At 48.2% G+C, this 21498-nt stretch overlaps 2 protein-coding genes across 2 annotated transcripts; one reads left to right on the top strand and one right to left on the bottom strand.

The window, feature by feature from the left end:
- The first annotated feature begins 6689 nt into the window (after positions 1 to 6689).
- On the top strand, positions 6690 to 12429 carry LOC118685328 (homeobox protein NANOG-like). The gene is made up of 4 exons (XM_036380809.1): positions 6690 to 6856; positions 9935 to 10238; positions 11553 to 11642; positions 12067 to 12429. The coding sequence occupies exons 1-4, from the start codon at positions 6690 to 6692 to the stop codon at positions 12427 to 12429; spliced, it is 924 nt and encodes a 307-aa protein (XP_036236702.1).
- A 6134-nt stretch (positions 12430 to 18563) lies between these two features.
- Positions 18564 to 21018, bottom strand: LOC118693062 (homeobox protein NANOG-like). The gene is made up of 4 exons (XM_036393379.1): positions 20823 to 21018; positions 20246 to 20520; positions 19365 to 19454; positions 18564 to 18986 (listed from the first exon to the last, which is right to left on the bottom strand). Exons 1-4 carry the CDS (start codon positions 21016 to 21018, stop codon positions 18564 to 18566), a joined length of 984 nt encoding a protein of 327 aa, XP_036249272.1.
- Positions 21019 to 21498: the final 480 nt, after the last annotated feature.

Raw genomic sequence — 21498 nt, 5'->3', positions numbered from 1 at the left:
CAGACAAGACCGATCTCCCCCTGTCTGTAACAGTATTAGATCCACATATTGCTGAGAATCAGAGAGGCTGAGGTGCTGCAGTTCTGGTTTGATACTGGCTTGGCAGAGAGAAGCTGGTTTATAACACTCCTGTGCTTGCTGCTCTTCCCTGGGGCTTCTCTTTCCTCTTCATCCCCACTTTTTGCAGGGCATACAAAACGGAATGTGACCTTCTTTGTGTAACCTCACCATAACGGGGTGGTATTAGTAGTGCCTTTTAGCTTTAAGCACAGGTTTTTTGCAATGACAAGCTGTTCCTGCTTAGCCAAGGAGTGGCCTATGCTGTACAATTACAGGCCCTTTCCTGGGCCCACATGCAGCCTCAGTCTGCCCATGCAGGAAAATACGATTACAAGGATTTTTGTCAAGTGCTTGAATGTCTGCAAAATAATATTGCTATTGTTTGAATTTGGTGTATCTCAGCTGGCAAATGTGCATTTCTTTTGCCTACCTTTTTTTTTTTTAATTTTCCTCCCATGCTGTGCTTTCTAGGCATCTTCCTTTGAATACTTAACTTTGGGGATCCTTTCTCTTCAGGTGCATGACCAGCCCCCATCTTTTCTTCTTCCTCCCTGCCCAAGCAAGATAGGATCCTTTTACATCACTTCTTTGTTCTCTGTGGTATTTGCAACACACTCCCAGTCTTGTATCACCTGTGAATTCCATTCCTCCTGGTTGTGTTTTCCCTGCCTTTTCAGCACCTAGAATGACGAAGCCTTTTGTGCTGCCGTTGCTGCAATTGAACCTGATACTTGAAAGGAGGAGAAAAGGTTGGAATAAACTGCTCTGATGATTCATCCCCGGGGCTGAAAGATTTGCTCCTTTGATATCAGTCCCTTGATCAGAGCTCTGCTATGTTATCTCTGTCTGGGGAGACTTAATTCCTGGCACATTTTTGCTGGTGGAATCCCAGATACCACAGTCGGTGACTGGAAAAGGAGACCACTACATTCTTCTTCCAGCCTTAGATATGTCAAAGAGTCTTCAAGGTTTGATATTCCAGGGCCTATAACCCCCTTAAGGCAGCCTTTGTCTGCATTTAATGCAACTGGGAAACCTCTAACTTTCTTCCCCCCTGCCAAAATCCATCACCTGCTCTCTCTGTAATTTACACCCGTGCAGAGGTGTCCCAACATCTTTGTGCCTTGTTCTGTGGGCAGCTTTCCCTGCCAGCTCACCCTCTACTCATCTGCCACATCCGCACAAGGTATTGAAGACCCTTTCACCATTCCCCCATGAGACTGTGCACTGATCCACTGGTCGTGGAGCAAGATGAGTGAAAACCATGGAAAGAACATGGAAAACATATATTGAGCCTAATCCAATCCAAATGTTATGGTCAAAACCTAGTATCAAAGTGCTGGATTAGTGGATGTACTTGCAGGTATTGACAACTGAACTGGTAGAGGAGCCATGGGGACCTGTGTTTTTTTTAATTTCACCTAAGTGGGAATTACTTGAAAAATTTGCCTAGGAGCAAGTTTGGAGAATGTCACACAGGGACCACATCTCTGTAGGACCAGATGAGTTTTCCAGTGGTGGGGGAGTGTTTTCTCCATATGCACATTTAGATTAAAATGCTATGCATGACCCAAACTAGTTAAACATGATTTGAGATTTCAAGACTTCAGACAGCTTGGTGCTGTGGCAACAACCACCATAAAAAAATCTTCATAGCTTTTGTTAAAGGGGAAACAGTTCAAGTACCAAAAAAGAAACAAGCATTATAAAAACCCTCCCTTCTCCTTTTCTGGGAGGAAATATACCACAGATGACATTAACAGCCGTTAAGACCCTTTATTGCAGGGAACTTAGACATGGTGGATCTGGAGTGTAGCCTTGCTGTAATTTTATACGCAAACTTATTTCTTCAAAGTGAAAACTTGTATTGAATAGGGAGGAAACTCCACCTTCCATTTCTGATGCCAGACTCTCACATCTCTTTCAGTTGGTAGCACATGCCTGGCACAGACAGACACTTTGGGGTGGGAAATGCACAGCAGCATCAAGCTGGATGAGAATTAGCTGTATTTGCCATAACTTCTAGCCATACAGCCAAGGAAATTGTTTTGGCTAGCAACCACAGGTGCCTTTTAAACCTGAAGACAAGGCAGAGAAGCTAGCCTGGGCTTTGTGAAGGATGTGTGAGAGCAGAGGAGTCTACTACATTCCAAGAGATCTATGTTGGAATGAGACTAAAAGTGGTAGATGTGGTAATATTGTCCAGGCCTTCTCTTCTGCCTACACTGATCACACCTTTTTCTGCCAAAATGGGAAGTAAAATCCTACAAGTGAGACCCAGGAGACTGTGGGAGTGTGGCAACACTGACAGATCATTTTTTCCAGTTTGATCTTCCTCTTGGCATAAGTGTCAAACTATACTTCTCTTTGAGGGCTTGACTGTGTGAAGGACTCCAGGAAGGATGTATGAGCAGAAAAATCCATCTCACAATAATGATCAACAGCTTGTCCTAAACTGCTTTGTTGGAAACTAGGCCCATTCATTTATTGACCTTTACTTTTTTTTTTTTTTTACTACACAGATAAAAAGAAAAAAATAGAAAAAAAAAGAGGAGGGGAGAGAGGAATTTATGTTATGGCTGTGGCACAGATTTTAATTTTTACCTTTCACTGATCTTACTGAAAAATTTTGCACAGAAAAATAAGTTGGGATTTTATTACTCTGAGTAATTTAAGAGAAGGGGCCCTCTGTTCCCTTCCTTTATGAAGCAAAACCACTTAACAAGTGAAGTTGTGTCCTAAATTACATTTACAGAAGGAAAATTTGAAGGCAGCTAGGAAACACTTACAAATGTTATTTAAGGTTTGCAAGCTTTCTAGACCCTCCCCCAGTCTTTTTAGGTAGGTGTTACCATAGATCCCCTTACAACTTTCAGCCCTGAGGGGTCTTAACTTACTTTTTTGTGGCTCTGGATGGCTGCTATGTACAGCCAAGTACCAGTTCTGACCAGCCTTAGGCTGAGAACAGTGGAAAAACAGAAAATGAATACTTTTCCTTTTTTTTTTCTTTTTATGATCACCCAAATGAAATTTGGCTATATTCCCTCAACGGGAAGTTATTTTACCCCTTTCAGAATTTTTCAGCCCAGTAAGATACACATAAAACCCCCAGAAAGTAGCAGCACATTTATGTTTTTTCAGAATAAATTCTCCTTTCCCCTGCCTAATCTTAGTTCAGCAAAGCCATGTGTGTTAGCAGGAAAAAAACCCTTTTCTTTTGCAGACTCATTAACAATATTTATAAAGAGTACAAGGTCATTGTGACACTAGGCAAGCACAGGGATCTAATTAGATTACAGCACAGTCTCACAGAAAGCAAAGAAAAAAATGTAGAAATCACCAAAAGAAGTCACAAAAAAAAAAAAGTCTGAGAAAAGTATGGTGCTTTAAGAGAGGCAAATTCAAATTCAAGTTATGATTAAAGAATTAACATGCTGAACAAAGTGGTTAAAAGGAGGAACAGAGTAGTAATGTTGCAATGTGGGAATGTTTTAGCTACTTTGCTTCTTATCCTTCAAACTGCATTATTTTTCCAATTTTTTGCTCTTAAAATACTTTTGATTGAGCCATTAGTATCAATAGTAGTGGTCACAACAGCCCTACAAATGTTTAACAAAGCAGGACATTTGTTTGAGGCTTCAAAAAAAAATAAAGGAGAAATATTATAAAACAGTACTATCAAAGCCTTTTTCTTAAAACAACTGCATTAACAATCTTTGAGTAACTAACCAAAACCATACTCAGCATTGTCAGATAACAGTGAGCATTTGTGCCAGGTCTGGAACAAAACAGTCCCAAACCAGCCAGGCTTGGTTTGATGCCAAGACACATGCCACATATTTTGTGGGGGACATAAGCTGCTCCTTCAGAGGTGCTGCTGCTCTGAAACCACAGGGAGTGAGGCCCTGAGGTTCCCTCAGCTCCTCTGCCCCTGGGTCCCCCTCCTGCCCCCAGGGTAGGTGACTCCCTCCGTGCTGCCCCACTCACTGGTCCAGCCGGGGGATGGCAGTGGCTCTGCTCCCAGCAGTGACACCACCCTCCTCCCCAGCTGCTGCCCAGAGGGACTTTGTAGTGCAAGTGACTACACTGGTTTATTATGGCCTCTGGGCACCTTGTAGGAAAGATCCCAGACACCTTCAGAAGCAGCAGAAATCAATGAGATCAAGTGTGAAGTGCTCAGCCAGTGAAACTCCCAACAGCTACACAGACCCCCACTGCCACCCACACCAGCACCCACACCGTGTTTTCTGCCAGGTCTTCAGGTTCAACAATCCTAAAAAGAGATGTTCATACCTCCCAGCTCTGCTACCTTGGTTTCATATCCTAACTGCAGCTTAAGGGCATGAGAATTTGAACACCAGTATATGGTTAAGAGGCCAGGCATGAGTAAGAAGGAGAACATAACGTCCTCCTTAACTGGTGGCAGTGGAGCTGCCCAGTGGGGTCCCAAGCTCTGAACAGCTCATGTAACTGGTGCTTAATTAGCTAGGGCTTGAGGGCAGGTGTGAGGGACAGTGATCTCAACTCTTGTGGCACTGCAGCTCTGAAATGTGGAATGATTCAGAAGTGAGACATGAGCCAAAGCAAATTTAGAGGCTGTAGCAGCATAATTGACATATTCAGGATGCTCTTGTGTTTCTATTGAGTCAGATGTGCTCAAAAGCCCTTTTTTTGCTTTAGTTTTCAAGTAAATTTAACATGAAAATGTGCTGTTCTTGTGCAGAGATATGTCAATCCCTGCAGTTTGTAAAGTAAAAAATGTTTCATGCAAACAGAAAACATAAAACTCAGTGCCAAGTTAAAGAGACTTTAGCCAGGTCCCTAGCTCCCTCCAGTCTGCACCTCATGGGAAAGTGTCTCTGCAGACAGGGAAGCCATGACTAGTGACCTGCCATGGGGCACAGAGCAGCAGCACAAGTCCTGGTAAAAGTGGTGTTCCATGTCCTTTTAAACTGATCTAAATTCTACTTCCTATTTCTGTTGCTTTCCTCCACCTGTCTGCATCTTCTCCCTGCTGATACTTGAATACTGACAGCAAGCAGGTGCCCCTCTGCCCTCCTGGCAGGTACTGGGATGCTAGCACAGGCTTGGGATGAAAGCAGCAACAAGCATTGGTGAAGTAATGAGGTTCAGAGGAGTGAAAGGACTGACCATTTGACATCATTTTTCACTTCTGCAGATCAGCACCTTCAGATCTGAGCTTCTGACAGGAGGTATGCACGTGTCCTGGTGCCAAAGCAGGGCTGGTTCTAGCAAGAAGTATTTTAATTATCTCTGGGACTTCCAGATCTCTACTGAGAAATGGACATTAGTGAGATGTCTTTTGAAATTAAACCAATAAAATTTATTGGTTTAATTACCTAAATACAGGTAGAGCAAAACCTGCTGAAGAGAGGGGACCAAAACAAGCCCAATCTGCAGGCCCAGAGATGAATTCTGTATCTCACTCACTTACCTTTAGTTATTTAATGAACAGCTCTGCAGGTGCCTGTCCCCCTTGGGTAGGCCATATGTCAGGAAACATCAGCTAACCCTGTCCTAAAGGAAACTCTTCATCTCCTTTATTCCAAACAACCTGCAGCAGCCTGACAAAGGCCACAGCCAAGGCTACACAAATAAAAGGATGTGCTTTGCCGTGGGCAAGCAAATCTGTTAGCTGTGGACCTTACATACACTCGATCTTTTCCTAGCTCCACAATGAAAATGCCTCTGCTGGTTGTCCCCCTAGAGACCAGCCAACTGAGATTTCTGAGCCTGCTCTGCAAAGTGAGATCTGGTGTTGGATGTGACTTGCCCAGTGTTTCTGAGTTTGCTCTGGCACAGGCTTGTTGAAGATGGGCCAAACACATTTTCAGCTGGCTCCCTCGAAGGCCTGTATGAAGGAAATTCCTTCTCAGTTAAAAAATGAGAGAAAAGAAGAAGAAGAAAAGTATGTTCTAGTCCCCAGCTGTAATTCTTACTCATTTCCCTCCCCTCTCCCATCTCTGACATCTGCATCAAGAGTATGGGAGGTGCTGCCAGGTCAGTAGGGGGTGTCTGTGGATCCTAGGAAGGTGTCAGTGTCACACAAGCCACAAAGCAAAGGTCTCAGAACCCTCCCCACAACCCCAGGTTTAGCCGGCACGGTCCGGAGCAGCTCAGCACCAGATTCAGCTGCTGTGCCCTCGCCGTGGTGGAGACGGGCCGGGATGTGCTCTCCCAATGCAGGGAACATCTGTCTTGTACGGGACATCCGCGCTCAGGGCATTCTGAGCCGCGACAAGCCCAGCAGAGCCCACAGAAGCAAGGGGAGGAGTTGTCCTGGGGCTCTGGGTCAGACCCTGCTCAGGTGTGACTGAGGAACCTGCAGAATGGGAAGAATTCAGAGGGGACATATTTGAGTCCTGATGCCATTCCGAGCGCTGCTTTCCCTCCCCCCTGCCCCGTCCCCACCCCACCGATCGGCCTCTTTACCATGACAAAGAGCCCGGAGGAGCGGGCCGCGGTGGATATTGCGGTCCGGGGCAGGCAATGGCCGGCTATAAAGGCCTGTCTGCGCTTCGGGGCCGCCTCAGCTCGGTGGTGGGACCTGCCCCCAGGTGGAGGTGACAGCTGGCGTGAGGGGGGATCCGCCCCTGCGGCCGCTGCCCATGTGCGCGCACTTGGCGCTGCCGCCGTGCCCCGCGTACCCCGGCGGGGCTGCCCGGGGCCCCCTGGAGCTCTGCTGGAGCGCGGCGGGGGCCGCAGCACAGGCCCCCACAGCGGCCGGGCCCCGCCGGGCACTCTCCGCAGGCTGCGGGCAGGAGGCACACGGCAGGTAAGGCCTTGCAGCTACATCCTGGAGGTGACCCCCAGGATAACTCTGCTCCCAGGTCAGGCTCAAATGACTTTGAGCGGATTTTTCTCTTTCCCTGCCTTGGTTTTCTAGTGCGTGACCCGGGCAAAGTGCGCTGTGGTAGGCAAGGAGGAGGGGTGACCTTGGCCGGTCACACCACTCTTCCATGCTACTTTTCTTGGGTGGTTGCCAGCTGGTTTCCTAAGCCTCAAAAGAGCCGGAAAGAGTCGAGGCACTGTCAGGTCTGTTCTCCAGGCTGAAGGGCAGAGTGACAACTTGGTCTTATGGAAGTTCATGGTTCTTGGTGCGGGGATGTCTGGGCCTCCTTTTCGTTAAATGCTGTCATTTGTGCCATCGAGAGAAACAGATCCTGGAGATACTTCTTGTGGCATCCCTCATCCTCTTACAAACTCCTTGCATCCTTTATGCACTTATTAATCATGAGCCAAGGCCTGCTCTGAATCACTGGGTGCTGGAAGATCTGCTCCTTTAAATCTCGCATTGTTACACTGCTTCTTTCATTTTGCCATTTTCGTCTATTTCCCTCTTATTTCTGTGCTCTGGTTGCTTTGCCTTTCCCTTTTTAACCAAAAAGTCCCAGGCGTCACCAGAGTGACCATTTTCTGTTCCTGCCATTCCTCTCCCAGTCCAGTGAGGGGCAATAGAAGAGCTGATAAGAGCGGGTTTTCGCCCAGCCCCACATCATGGTCAGCAGGGCAGCACCCTAGCAAGGTAAAAGGGTGGGAGGAGAGCCAGGTTTTGGGGTGCCACTTTCAAGCTGTCAGTTGCTGTGGGAAGCTCCAGGCTCATGCAGAGTGCCTATGGCTACTCACATGTGGCTACCTGCCACGTAGCCTCTCTGCATGCTGCCTGCCCAACAAAGGCAGTGGGCAGATGGACTCTGTGTGCCCCTGTTGGGTTTGGTACATAGACTTTAACCCCATCTTCAAATGCCCTCATGCCTCTCTCAGAGAGAGCCCCGTTGCAGAAGTCAAAGCTTACAGATGTCAAGGCCTTGTGGGAGTGGGTCTGTTATAGGCTTTCATGTTCGTATTTGTTGCACTGTGGTTTGTGTTTCTTGCTTCCTCTCTCCTTTCCTCTCTTCTCATGGGAGAAGGAGCACTTTTGTCCTGAGCTCAAGCTGCACACGATACATTTCATTGGGCTTTGGGATGACAGGTCAAGCAGCAGCCTGGGGGAGCTTTAGTTCTACAGTGTCTCGCTGTGGTTCCTGTCTAACAGGAGACTTTCCTGTTTTCCAGGCCCATGTTCCCAGCATACTCATTTCTTCCCTATCACGTTTTTACTGCACAGCCTGCAGGATCCAAGCATCCTGTGATACCACATGAAGTTTTAGCTTTCCATGCAGCCAGGTCACTGATGTTCAGCTTCCTCAAGGCTCTGCCGTCTAACCCATGCACATAACACTACAGGTCCTTGCACCTCTTCTGCTGACAGCCTTTTCCTGCTTGCAGACAGAATCCCTTTGCTGTCCTCATGGCCCCACTCCCCAGTGCTGGAAACCTGCCCCACTACACCCCTGGCTGTTCACCCAGCCCCTGCTATGGGTGCTGTCATCTCCTAGGGACAGCAAATGGCCCAGAGCAGGCAAGCCTTGAGTGGCAGGCACCACAGAGACAGGCATGCCTCTGTCAGGAGAGTTACAAGGGGCACACTACCACAGATGTGGCCACCTTTCTGAGGTCCAACAGGACTCCAAGGCTTTTCAGTGATTGCTTAGTAGACTCTCAGCTTAGGACAGAAGAAGGAAGGGTTTTGTAGGATGGGTGGGAAGCCCATTCCTCCAGGGGACATCAGTGCTTTGCTCTGGACATGTGCTCTAGTGATTGAGGAGAGTGTCTCAGTGTCACAGCTCTCAGGGTGACTGTTAAGGAGGTTGGGAGACATTGGTTGGGCTCAGTAGTCAGAAGGTGTGTACTGAAATGGCACTGCTCCATTCACTGCACTTCCAGTAGGATGAGAGGGGATAGACCATGCAGGACAGTTTGCAGAGGAGTAGCTGGAGGAGGGAGGGATGGGCAGATTTATCATTGTAGTTAGGGGAAAGAGGAGTGACTGGTATCACAGCCCTTCAGTCAGGTTGGCCTGAGGGGTCTCAGCCCTCCTCAGACCCCAGTAATCTGGCATGTGACACATTTTCTTATTCCTGCAGCCTGAATGACTTTGCATCTTGGCAGGTTTTGTCTTCACTAGGAGCCCAGATTGTTCAGGAAACTTTTCCCTCAGGTCTTTATCTCAACTTTGCCATCAACAGAGATCCTTAAGACATACACCAGGACAAATTAGAAGGGGCTTGAATGCCTTCCTCTGCACTCTTGAATTTTGTCCGCTATGTCCCTGGTACAGGATTACTGTCTCCTTTCACCTGTTTCACATACCCACCTTTCCTCTCCCTCTCCTTTTCCGTATGACATTTCTTTCCTTCATTCTTCTCTCACCAAAAGCCCCTCTCAGACAAATAGCTCCTTCCACCTATAGTGTCTCCAGCAGTGGCATGGTCTGTGGTGGGAGACAAAGGCAAACAGGACTGAGCCAATATCCATTGCCTGATGTTCTCCACCTGCTGCCCTCACTGTGAGCACTGGCTGCTCTGCCGCCCCACTGTACACCCTGGTCAGAGGCTGTTTTGTCTCTATTGAGTGCCTTGGTATTGCTGGGCAGGCAGTTCTGGGGAGCCCAGCCAGCAACCCAGAGCTATGCTTGCAGTCATGACAAGGCCTTTTTACACCACAATCAGACTGAAATATTATTGAGGCCATCTGGAGGAGGAGAGTTCACTGTGAACCACTGTGCACCATGCTTTTGCACCGCTCCCTGCCCTGACTTTTCTGCCTGGCAGAAGGGAGTCATGAAGATCCCAGGGGGACTGAGCTGGGAAGCTGCTCGCTCTCAGTGTACTTGTCTGTGCTCACAGCTCTGTGAAGAAAGGAGGGCCACACAAGCCTTTGCTTCTAAAAAGCTCCTGTCTGGTAGGCAAGGAACTCTACAGCAGGCAGGGAGCATGCTCATACCCTTACAGCTAAACATTTTGTCTCTTAGACCTTTTCTCGTTTTCTTTTTATTTATAGAAGTGTCCCCAGCTTCATCCAGTTCTGGGAATTTCAGCCAATTCACACCAGATTCAGCCACCAGTCCACATTCCTCATCCTCATCCCCACAGCCTTCAGCTAAGTCTCAAAAGGGCAGAGAATATGGTGTGGAGGGGATCAGGAAGACCAAGAGCCGGACAGCTTTCTCCAAGGAGCAGCTGCTAACCCTGCACCAGCGCTTCCAGAGCCAGAAGTACCTCAGCCCCCAGCAGATCCGGGAGCTGGCTGTTGCCCTGGGGCTCACCTACAAGCAGGTGAACAGAGACTTTGACCCACAGTGTAGCAATCTCACAGTGGCTGAGTGGTCACTTAAGGGAGTGCCAGGATGGAAAGATGAGTGCCCAGCAGGGACTGAGGCGAAGGTGCCAGCTAACAGTTGCTCTCCTGCTTATTCATGCCCAGACATCAGAAGCAGTTTTGCAGATAGAGGGGTCAGTGGCACCTCATTTGGGCCTCCCAAGTCGGGGGTCAGTCAAGGGTTCTGTTACCAACACCCGTAGTAGAATTGCAAACCCAGTGATGAATATGTTGTTCACCACAGTCTCTACCCTGGGCTTTGCAGCACTTCACAGATTTTTTTCATGCACTGTGAACTTCTCAGAAACCCTGGCATGCATCTATTCTCTGAATCACAGGGCTGCTGCAACATGCTGAAAGCTCTTGCTAGTGTCTCCTGGGTCTTATCTTGTCCAGTATCTAATAATGCTCCAGACTCAGCTCTGCCTGGCTGCTTGACATGTGCTCCCTCCTCCCCATGGGTGCTGCTAGGTTCACACATCACTGCCCTTAGGGTCTCTGCTGATCTCCAGGTAGGTTGTGTGTAGTGAAATGATGCTGCCTCCAATGTTGCTTTCCTAAAGCAGGGGGGGCTGGGCAATGGGGCACAAGAGCTCGCAGTTACAAGTCCAAAATCTTGCTGAAATTTGAATCCCAGAGCTGGGCATGGTGGCCGGGGTGCCCTGCGACTAAAAAAGCTATATGTGCATTTTAAGTGCACACACTGAACTGGTTCTGTCAGGAGCAAGGCAGGTGGGACAGTCTGCTCTTTCCTTCAATCCACATCCCTGCAAAGGCTGCTTTCACAGTGCAGACACAGCCCGGGGGGAAATGGCCCAGGAATTCGCCCCAGCAAGGAGCTTTGAATTTGGGAACTGCTGGGGACAAGGAGCAAGTCTGTCCCTTCTCTGTTAGCAAACATGCAGAAACAGCGTCTTAGAAGTTTGCCTGAAGTGCGGGGGGCTTGTAGAGGTGTCGGTAAATCTGATTTACACCAGTCATTCACGTCCATGTTCAGAATGAATTCATTCGTCCCAGCTATCACTGTCTCTTGACACCGAGCCACCCCCTCCCCCATCACACAGTTGCACTAGCCACCTGCTGAGGCTGCTAGACAGACCTCTCCCCGTGGCAACACCCCCACAGGAGTTCCTAAAGGCTTTTATCTGCTGCTGCCCATGTATCTCTGCCATCTGGTCACTCCCTCTGGTTCTTCCTGCTTGTGAATTTGGTTACATTTGTTTTTCCCTCTCCTTTGCTGACATTTTCTTTGCTTTCCCTTCCCCTCCCAGGTGAAGACTTGGTTCCAGAACCGGAGGATGAAGCTGAAAAGGTGCCAGAAGCAGAGCCTGTGGAGCGAACGGGCTCAGTGTCTCGCTCAAGTAAGAACACAGCACATGGCTCATCATGGCTCTTCTGTTTGGGCAGATCAGTCCCCTATTTCCTCCATGGGGGCAACTGAAGCATACGAGTGTGAGCGTACCTGGCCTTCTGGTTTGCTCAGCACAGAGGCACAGACTGGGCACCACACCATGTGTACTGGTGGTAGCCCAGCAGTGGGCTGGCTATACCACAGAAATGTTTCCAGGGAAAAGCTGTTTTCCTCTTAATGTATATATGAATGTATATATGATTGTGTATCCACCCCTGAACTATGGGAACGGACATAGTTCTTCTTGTCCTCCATGCCATTGCTGCTGGTCAATAGAGAATATGAAATGTGAAGGGACAGAGCCCCAGTACATGTCAGGCCTGTGGACACCAATGGAGAAGCTCTGTGTTCTGACTCTTTACCTTCCCTTTCAGAGTGGCTTCCAGAGCGGAACTTACCTGGACGTGCACCCCAAATTCCACCAGGGCTACCCCATCACCACAGCTGGCAACGTGCAAACCATGCCTGCCCCCTGTCAGCACTATGGAGCAGGGCAGAACGCTTACACAATCCTGACCAGCGAGGATGGAGGAGTCTTTGGCAAAGGCGGGGGGACCTGCAGTGTCCAGCAGACAGTGGGCTTCATTGCTCAGCACAAAGTAGACTTTTACCACAGCTATCCTGGCAGTGTGGAATATCCAGGCTCCAAGACAGGGGATGGCTGTAATTTTCACCACTCAGCCACTGTGGGGGCTCCTTTCCCAACTGCTGCCAGCCATCATCTTTATCATTCCTAAGCACTGTGGATGTGGGGTACTTGGGCAGCCAGGAATTAAATCTTATTCCCATCTCTCCTTTTGTTATTCGTGTGCTGGCCACCTCAGGGACACCTTGTAGCTAAAACCTGTTTTGGCATCCAGATGTGTGCCTGCAGACATGCAGCTGTGCAGAGACCCAAACCTGTTTGCCCAGGTACACGCACACAGAGCCCTTATTTCTGTGCCCATACATGTGCACACACACATTCCTTTCTTGATTGGCACTGACAACCAAGCTCCCTTACAGCAAAGCCCAAGATCTGTCTACACAGCTTATGCCCTGGATCTTCTTAATTATGGATTGTGTAACTTGTCTAAGGGGAAGCAAAGATTCCTTTGGGAATCTCATTTCTATGTAGCACTGTACAGTTGTGTGTACATAGCACATGAAGCCAGGAGCTGTATGGAGAGGTGCTGGTCACTTACCGTTAATTGAAGTTGGAGAAGTTATCCGTTTGAAGTGTAAACCATCAGTTCTGTATATCAGCCATGAGGTGAAGTGATGAAGTGTCTAATGAAGGGAGTTGTGACAAGTAGCTTGCAGAAATGCTGGTAAGATGATCTTATAAGCCCTTCCTTCTAGTCTGTATCTTTCTGTGCCTCCCCCTGAGAAAACCTAACAGTGCATTCAATTTGGCAAATAAAAAAGAGTACTTTTTAAGATGCATTATGTATTTTTATATATCTCTTTTTTCCCACTGCAATAGAGCATTGCAATATAAAAACCAGATGGAGCATAAATAGCCATAGCAATTGTATGCCATTGTTATTTGATGCTGAAACTATAAACAGAAATTTTTCTGTGTTATTAGTGGATCAGCTTCATGGCTCTTGGCAATGCCAGATATCTCGAGTCAGAAAAACAGGTGAGTAACTGTCACCCACCTTAAGAATTTTCCATATCCAGCAGTAGTGAATAGGGGGACTGTCATGGAGGTACTATAATTTCTAAACTTGTCTATGTAAGTGTCTAAGTACCTAAAACCAGATATGTGTAGCAAAGTATATGCAATAACAGGCCTCCAGTTCCCTGAGTCACACATTTTCCATCACTTTGATGATGACAACGAATTTCTCTTAATGCAATGAAGTAGCTGCCATGGTTAAAAAAAAAAAAACAGCATAAAATGAAGGCAGTGATTTCTGTGACTGGAGTAATAAGAGGCATGGACTTCTATTGGCAAAGCTGATTTATGTCCCTGTGCCTCACAGCTGTTTGTTCCCTCTCCCATTCCCTCACACAGACACTCTGACTATACTGTAAACTGTATGGTGTGCTGACTTTGGTTGTGTTCGTTAATTTTCTTCAGTATCTGGCATGGGGCTGTGTTTTGGATTTGTGCTGAGAATGGAGTTGATAATACAGAGATGTTTTCATTATTGTTGAGCAGGAATTGCACAGTGTCAAGGCCTTTTCTGCTTCTCATTATCTCCCTGACAGCAAGAAGGCCGGGGTGCACAAGGAGTTAGGAGACACAGCTGGGAAGACTGACCCCAGCTGACCAAATGGATATTCCATACCATATGGCATTGGGGTCAGTGTAGAAAACTGGGGGGAGGAAGAGGGGGACATCCAGAGTGATGGCATTTGTCTTTCTAAGGAATCATTACACAGGATGGGGCTCTGTTGTCCTGGAGGTGGCCTGCCTATGGGAAGGGGGTGAATGAATTCCTGGTTTTGCTTTGTTTGTGTGTGCGGCTTTTGCTTTACCTATTAAATGGTTTTTATCTCAATCCACGAGTTTTCTCGCTTTTAGTCTTCTGATTCTCTTCCCCATCCAGTGATGGGGTGTGATCAAGTTGAGTGCTGCATGGTGCTTATTTACGGCCTGGCATTGAACCACAACACGTGGCCGGCATGATCTGGTAAAGATAAAAGCCTTTTGGATGGTGAGTCACGTAGTCTCGGCACAGCCCCCGCCTTCTCCTCTTGCAACCATCAAGTCGCTAAGGATGGGCAAGACTGTTCTTGAAACCAGGGGTGGGGAACAATTAAGTCCTCTGAAAAGGTGCTGGCTAGCATTGGAGGGTGGACAATAGCGGCAATTATCAAGGCTCTCACACCAGAATGAAGATATTTTTCAGTTCTTCTCAAGCCAACAGTTCTGTTTACTTATCTGAATATAACCTAAAACCTTTCCATGCCAACCCATCAAAGGCCGCTGTAGGTGAAAAAAGTTGAGCTTGCAGCACGTCCTCACTAATAATTCTCTGGAAAAGGAGCCACATGTCATGCCCTGCTCCTTCAGAGATGCTTTAGGACAGGCCGGATTTTGCTGTGGAGGCTCTGGGACTGGCTTGCAGAAAGCTGTTGTCTGTAAGAACAGCAGCTGTGATCTCCCTGCTATTGACCTTCAGCAAACAGTACCAAATCTTGTGGTTTCCTCAGAGACATAATCTTTCAGAGGTAACATCCAAAGATAGACCTTATTGTCACAGGTGGTTATGGAGTCCAAAAGCCTGCAGCAATTCCAAAAAGGCAAATAAGCAGCTCCCAGGAAGGGAGATCACTGATGTCTGCTGTCTCAGGAGCTGCATTCCCAATGTTCTGTGTAAAAACAGCAGGAATGTAGCTACTGTTAGAGGGGGCCCTCAGCCCCAGCCAGCCAGAGGGACACTGGGGACTTAGTTTCTTTTCTGGTCTTTCTCTAGTATCTAAGCTATGACTTTGCTGGATCTTGGGGCTCCCCCAAAGCAGAAGTCCCAGTGTTGTAATTTGTAAAGGATTTAATGGCCTGAACACTCTCCAGCTGCTAGACAGCAGATGGACTTTTGTCAAATATGAGAAATTAATTCTAGCTTGGTTATGAAAGAGATTCTCAGATATGACCCAAGGGTACTCTTCAAAACTTTGGACAGCAGGAAGACTACATGACCCTCACAGGTTGGAAAATACTTGGGATTGTGGTTTCTTGGGGTTTTTGTTTTGGTTTGGTTATTTGATGTTGGGGTTTTTTAAATTTAGTTTGTTTTTTTTCCTTTTATTTTAATATCCAAGTGCAATGATTTAGAATAATTCATGCTTCATGACTATTCAGTATCAGCCAATATGCTGCTGCCCTCTGATGACAGGCCAGGCAAGAGAGATGTGGCAATGCTTGACTGAAAATTTCCAAAACCCTGCTAGCTCAGCATTCAGGTCATGTGGTGTTGTTAGATAGCTAAATATGCTTACGTATGCCTCTAGGAAAGAGCCTATTAACGCAAAGATCATTACTTTTATCTGCACTGGAGAGACAACTGGGGCTTGAGAGACAACTGGGGCTGTGAGCCTGTGAGCCCTTGCTCCTGGATCACTCAGAAGAAAGATGTAGCTTGTAAAACCCCTGCAGGCCACACTGACATGAAAAGCAAGGAATGAGGTTGTTTCCACTGCTCTTGGTATTTTCCCTGTGGGATAGCTGGAACCCAGTGAACTACAGAATAAAATCCTGGTCTGCATAATCTCTACCAGACCCAATTTCTTCTGTTTAGGTGGAGTTCTCTGCATCACCGGAACTACATCTGCAGCTTTTTTGTCACTGCAGATATTGTAAATGAGGAGTGTATTCCCACAAGCAGATTGTAATGAGCGTATTCCCACAAGCTGTAACGCAAGAGCTCCAAATCATCTTACAGCTTAATCCTAAAAAGATTTCCTAGCAAAGCAAATGTTTGCAGTGTGCAGAAGTCACTGTTACACAGCTACAGTCACGGGAAGCGGCAGTCCTAACAGAGGTGTAATGCATCCTAGCAGAAAGAGCTTTTGCTGGCATGCTTTTTCTTCCTCTAAGGAACTAATGCCAACACTTCTGCAAGGATGAGGCTGGAGGCACCTGCATCTCCACCAGTTTTGGTAGTAGTGCCCAATTACCTGTGCAGTTGTTTCACATGGTGATGTGATTCAGGCATGTGAAGGTAACAGATCACCAGCTCTGTGGAAAGACAGTCCTGATTTTTAATTCCACAGGCTCTAGAAACACTTCCTGGGCAACTGTGAGTCCTTTCCAGCCCACCTTCCAAAACTCTAAGAACAGCTGCTCCACACGCTCCCTCCAGCTACACGTGTTTGCCAAACCTGCACACAATCCAGGCTGAGCAATCAGGGGAATAACACAGCCATGAGGGAACACTCAATTTCCACAGAACACTCCCACAGTACATGGAGTAACAAACCACAACATGCAGAGCAATCATTTTCAGCCCCAGGGCTGTTTTAGCAACAATATCTGGTTTTGCAGAAAGACATCTGCCAGCAGTTCTGGCTATCTCCTTACCTTTGCAGCAGACCATGGAAACAAAATATACAGAGCAGCACAGGTAAACTGCAGCAGGCATTCTCTGCAACTGTTCTGCAAAGATCTGTATATTACTTCTTTAAAGACTGCATCTTAAAAGAACCCCAAAATCGTAAGCTGCTAATTCTAAAGCTGAAAGACAAGGCATAGTATGTATGACTCATTTAGGTGATTTATATGGTTCACCTTTATTTTTTTCAAATAAATTGTTGAAATACTTCTGCTAGAAAATTACCCAGAATTCATTCAATGCTACTGGGATATGAATCTCCCATCCAGATGAGAAAGAAGCTCTTGCTCTGTAATACAGAAAACCGTGTGAACCTTTTCCCCTTCTCCCGGGCCAGCTTAACCTTTTTCTCCTTTTTTAAGGTTGGCAGTCTAAACATTTTAGTGACTCATTCTTTTGTCCTTCTCTACACAGGCTCAAGCCTCTGCTCCTCTCTCCTTCCTGTACCTACTGTACCTTGCCTCAGGAGCAGAGGATTGCAGCGTTGCAACAGGAAAAGAGGGGATATGCCTTTGCACCCACACAAACAGGTTCTGTTCGGCAAAGGACCTGCAGCAGTCTGAGCCCGAGCAGTCAGCTGCCAGTTTAGCTAATTGTGCTCGGTGGGAGTACCCATTGAATTACCCCTTTTGGGCAGATGAAGGGCTTCAGTTGTGTAGTGTACTTTAAAGAACGTAGGATTAAACCTAAAGACAATTTCTGCTAGTCGGGAGTATGACTAAATAGCAACTTCGTTCTGGTTTTGTTGCAGTGCCGGAGGCAGAAGATTTTGTTACCTAGTCGCAGACTTCTGTTGCCATTTGAGGTCACCACAAGAACCCCAACAGAGCTGCATATTTATTTAGGTGGGATTCCAGACCTCCAGTTGTGACCTTCTGGAGCACCAGCAGGAGGCCCACACAATCTCCAGGACACTTTCTTTTGCTCCATCCTTTTTCAATACTTTCTTTTGAAGCACTGCTGCTCAAGGGCTAATAGAAGCACGTTACAGGACTGCACATCACTTTAAGCCAGCAGCTTGTCTAGTCGCCTGGCCCTAGAGCCTCGCCTCCCCCGCCCTCCTTGCAGTAGGTTACACACCTGCCTATTAAAAACAGGCTGATAGACCTCTGTGGCTTGCTCTTTTTAAACAATTACTTGATCCCACCTCTGGGAGAAACACGGCAGAGTTATTTTTCCCCTCCCTTTCCTCAGTACTGCAGGTCTAACCTGTGTAGCACAATCACTCTCGTAGCCAGCTGTTCAAATGCAAGCTGTTGACAGCATCACAATATTAAAATAAAGTAATTTATTTTCAAGTCAAACAACTTTGTAAGAACATTAAGAACATTGAACATTTAGCAGAAAAACCAATAAAACACAACATGAATATAACATAAAACATGCTTGGTAACACTGCAAAAAACAAACTTCATAACAAATTATTCAGCAACAACAAACATTGACCTCCTTTGCAGTGGAAGCTCTGCTGCAAGACACACGGGGCAAGGATCAGAGATCACCTGCTAGAGAGGCAGCAAAGAAGGTGAGACTTGAACAACAAACAGACCTTAACAACCTTTACTGTTCACAGCTGGAACATTGCACACTGGCCTCAATAAATGAGGTTCAAACTCATCAGTACCCAAAGCATCTTTGCCAAGGGTTAGCTATGAACAGACAGGCGCACTTAAATAGGAAACTAGCTCCAGGCAGCAGGGTGCTGAGCCCCCCCCCCCATTAGATAAAACAGCAGTAGTGGAGGAGGGGCAAGAAAAACAAATGAACACGACTTCAAAACCCTGGAAATCCCATGGGTGAACAAAAGAGGTGGGAGAAAAAAATACTCAAACCTGAGACTCATACCCACTCTGGGTCCCCATGGGATGCCAAGGTAACTGGCATTGATTCTGTATAGGAGAGCTCGAAAATGGTGTGACAGTGTCAGAGGGGTTCTGGAAGTTGAAGGTGTCTTCAACCTCCACACTGACATAATCTATATTGTCAAAGTAGCTGTGATAGAAGTTCATTTGCTGGCTTAATAAACCCATGGTTTGCTGGGTATTGCAGCTCGTCCCACCTTTTCCAAACAGCCCCTCATCCTCCACAGAGGGGAACGAGTACAGGTTCTGCCCATTTCCGTAAGTCTGTCCACTGCTGTAAGTCTGGTGCACGTTGGACACGGCCTGGAAGTTCCTGCTGGAACCGGCAGGGAAGACCTGGTGGAACGTGGGTGCTATATCCAGGTATGCAGCCTGATGAACCCCATTCTAGGAGACAAAGAAAGTCGTTCAGCAGTGCAGAACCACACCAACGGCCCATTCTTTCGGATGGGTCCTCTTTTCTTCTCCAGCCCCCCCCCCCCCCTCCAAGCCGAACAATAGCGCCTTTTTCAGGCCCATTGTCCTCCCAAGAGACCAGTAATGGCAGAGATGACCTGGTTAGCAATCTCCAGCTCAACATGTCCAAGAAACAACCACGCTGGGGGGGGAAACCAGCTTAAAAGAGATGCCATCGTAAGCCCTGTTACGAGGAATAAAACTGGCTCGGTAATATTGAGTCCTGCGGCTCGTTTGAATTTCCAGGTTGGGCATTCTCCCCGCAGACTGGAGGAGCCGTGACTGGTGGTGATGGGGGAGTTTACTCACCTGTGGTAAATACATCCCTTTATCCATCCACTGGCTCTCCTTTTGGCAACGCTTAAATTTCATCCGTTGATTCTGAAACCATGTTTTCACCTAAAAGTGATGCAGAAATTAATTTTTAGAAATTAATTTTTAAGAGCTTACTATACATCTTTATTTCTGCTACAATCCCATTTCTGACTTCTAATACTGTAAATAATTTCAGCAGTTAACAACACCTGCAGCAAATACAGGTGGCTGTAAAATCACAGAGCTGAGACATGAAAACTAACATTCCTATTCCTTAGATCACCACTGGATCTTTCCCGACTTCAAAAAGCCTGCCTAAAACACCAGCCAAGGCAACTGCAGGAATCAGGTTGTACAGCACCATCTCACCACTGTGTCATGGTCAGGGCTCAGGAATGGGTCGCTCCTTTAGTCAGACACAGGCAGCTGCTGAGGCAAGGACCCTTCCTTCCTCTAGGGAGAGCCCACAGTGCCACTCCGACCAGGAAAGGCCTCTTGCCTAGCAGCGCAGGTCTCCTTCTACACTCAGAAACAGCACATGTCCATGCAGAGCACTAACCTGACTCTGCACAGCCCTGCTTCGCTGCTCTGCAGGGCCTTTCGAACACCTGCACGCAGTGGGTGGATAGTGCTGGAACCAAACGTAAGACTGAGTCATAGATTTTCACACCCTCTGCTCTCTCATGTAAGAGGTAGCACTTGCAAGATAATGAAAGAAACTTCTCTCTGGGGTCCAAGAAAAACAAAAACCACACACTAAAAAAAACCCCAAAAACCAAACCAAAAAAAAAACCCACCAAAAAAACCCCAACCAACCAACCAACCAACCAAAAAAACCCCCCAAAAAAAGAAAAAAAAAAAAAAAAGATGTTCACCTGCTTGTAGGTGAGCTGAAGAGCAGCAGCCAGCTCCCGGATCTGCTGGGGGCTGAGGTACTTCTGGCTCTGGAAGCGCTGGTGCAGGGCTTTCAGCTGCTCCTGCGAGAAGGCTGTGCGGCTCTTGCCCGTCTTCGCCACACCCTTGCCTTGCGCCTTGACCTTCTGGAGGGAGGAGTGGGGAGAAGGGCTCCCCGCTGCAGTGGGGCTGGTGGCGGAGTCGGGGGTGTGGTACTGCGTGAGCGTCCCGGAGCTGGAGGAAGCTGGAGACTCAACTGAGGAGAAAAGACAACTGCGGTGGGCAAAATAACTCAGGGAAGACTCAAAAAACCTTGAAAGTCCAGCTAATCGGGAGAAATTGAGATTGCGGGTGCCCTGGGGACTCGCAGCCGTGGGCGGCAGGGCACAGGTCGCCTCACGGCAGCGGAACCGCTGCGCCCCTGAGGCCCGTCCCGTGTGGGCCGAGTGGCCACGCTGGCAGCCGGCTCCCGCCCGCAGCATCGGCATCGCCTCCCAGCCCCGGGGCTCGCGGCCACTGCCAGGCCAGGGCAGCCCGATGGCTCGGCCCGCCACGTACCTGAGGGACTGGGCGTCTTGGCCGCGGGCAGCGGCAGCGCGTCCGGCGCCGGAGCCTCCTCGGTGGGCACGCCGTCCATGCTGCCTGCAGAGAGCCAGTAATAGTCCCCGTACCTGGCCGCGCCCGGGTACAGCACGTATTGCGACGAGGCTAGGTGGGCGCTCATGGCCGGGCCGGGTGCCCCTGCACCAAGCATGAGTCGAGGTGACCGCTGAGACTGCCGGCAGCCCGAGGACATACGCACCTTTGGGGGGGAGATGCTTTAAGTCCGCCCCAGCCTGGCCTTGGCTGGAGGGTATTGTCATGGCCATTGTCATGTTAAAAGTTGGTTGATTAGGGGGAAGGGACTTCGAGGGCATTCAGGAACCGGGGGAGGGCCGGGCCACCGGGCTGCGCCTGCCAGCTTGGCTGGTGGATGCCACGGCGAGGATGAGTACATCACTCCCTGCTGGGGCGTGGGAAGGAGGTCCCTGCTCGCCCCTCGGGGCAGCAGGCCCGAGAGGAGTCGCCCGGTGAGTTGGACGGAGCTGGGCAGACACCCCCACCCCCACATTTCACAGTTCTCCACCCAAACAGAGAGAATGGCCCCGGAACCCGCCGCGGGCATGAGGAGATTTGTGCGTCTGCATTGCAGATCGCAACCATCATTGCAAAGAGATAAGCCCTGCACCTCGCC

The sequence above is a fragment of the Molothrus ater genome, chromosome 2 (genome assembly GCF_012460135.2).
Source record: "Molothrus ater isolate BHLD 08-10-18 breed brown headed cowbird chromosome 2, BPBGC_Mater_1.1, whole genome shotgun sequence".
Classification (NCBI taxonomy): domain Eukaryota; kingdom Metazoa; phylum Chordata; class Aves; order Passeriformes; family Icteridae; genus Molothrus; species Molothrus ater.
Note: the sequence above shows the minus strand (reverse complement) of the source record. Positions and strands in the feature narration are given on the sequence as shown.

Coding starts and splice junctions, on each gene's coding strand:
- LOC118685328 (XM_036380809.1), top strand. CDS start 6,690: ATGTGCGCGCACTTGGCGCTGCCGCCGTGCCCCGCGTACCCCGGCGGG. Junction 10,239..11,552: donor TGGGGCTCACCTACAAGCAG/GTGAACAGAGAC, acceptor TTCCCCTCCCAG/GTGAAGACTTGGTTCCAGAA. Junction 11,643..12,066: donor GGGCTCAGTGTCTCGCTCAA/GTAAGAACACAG, acceptor CTTCCCTTTCAG/AGTGGCTTCCAGAGCGGAAC.
- LOC118693062 (XM_036393379.1), bottom strand. CDS start 21,018: ATGCTTGGTGCAGGGGCACCCGGCCCGGCCATGAGCGCCCACCTAGCC. Junction 19,455..20,245: donor TTCAGCTCACCTACAAGCAG/GTGAACATCTTT, acceptor CATCACTTTTAG/GTGAAAACATGGTTTCAGAA. Junction 18,987..19,364: donor AAGGGATGTATTTACCACAG/GTGAGTAAACTC, acceptor TTTGTCTCCTAG/AATGGGGTTCATCAGGCTGC.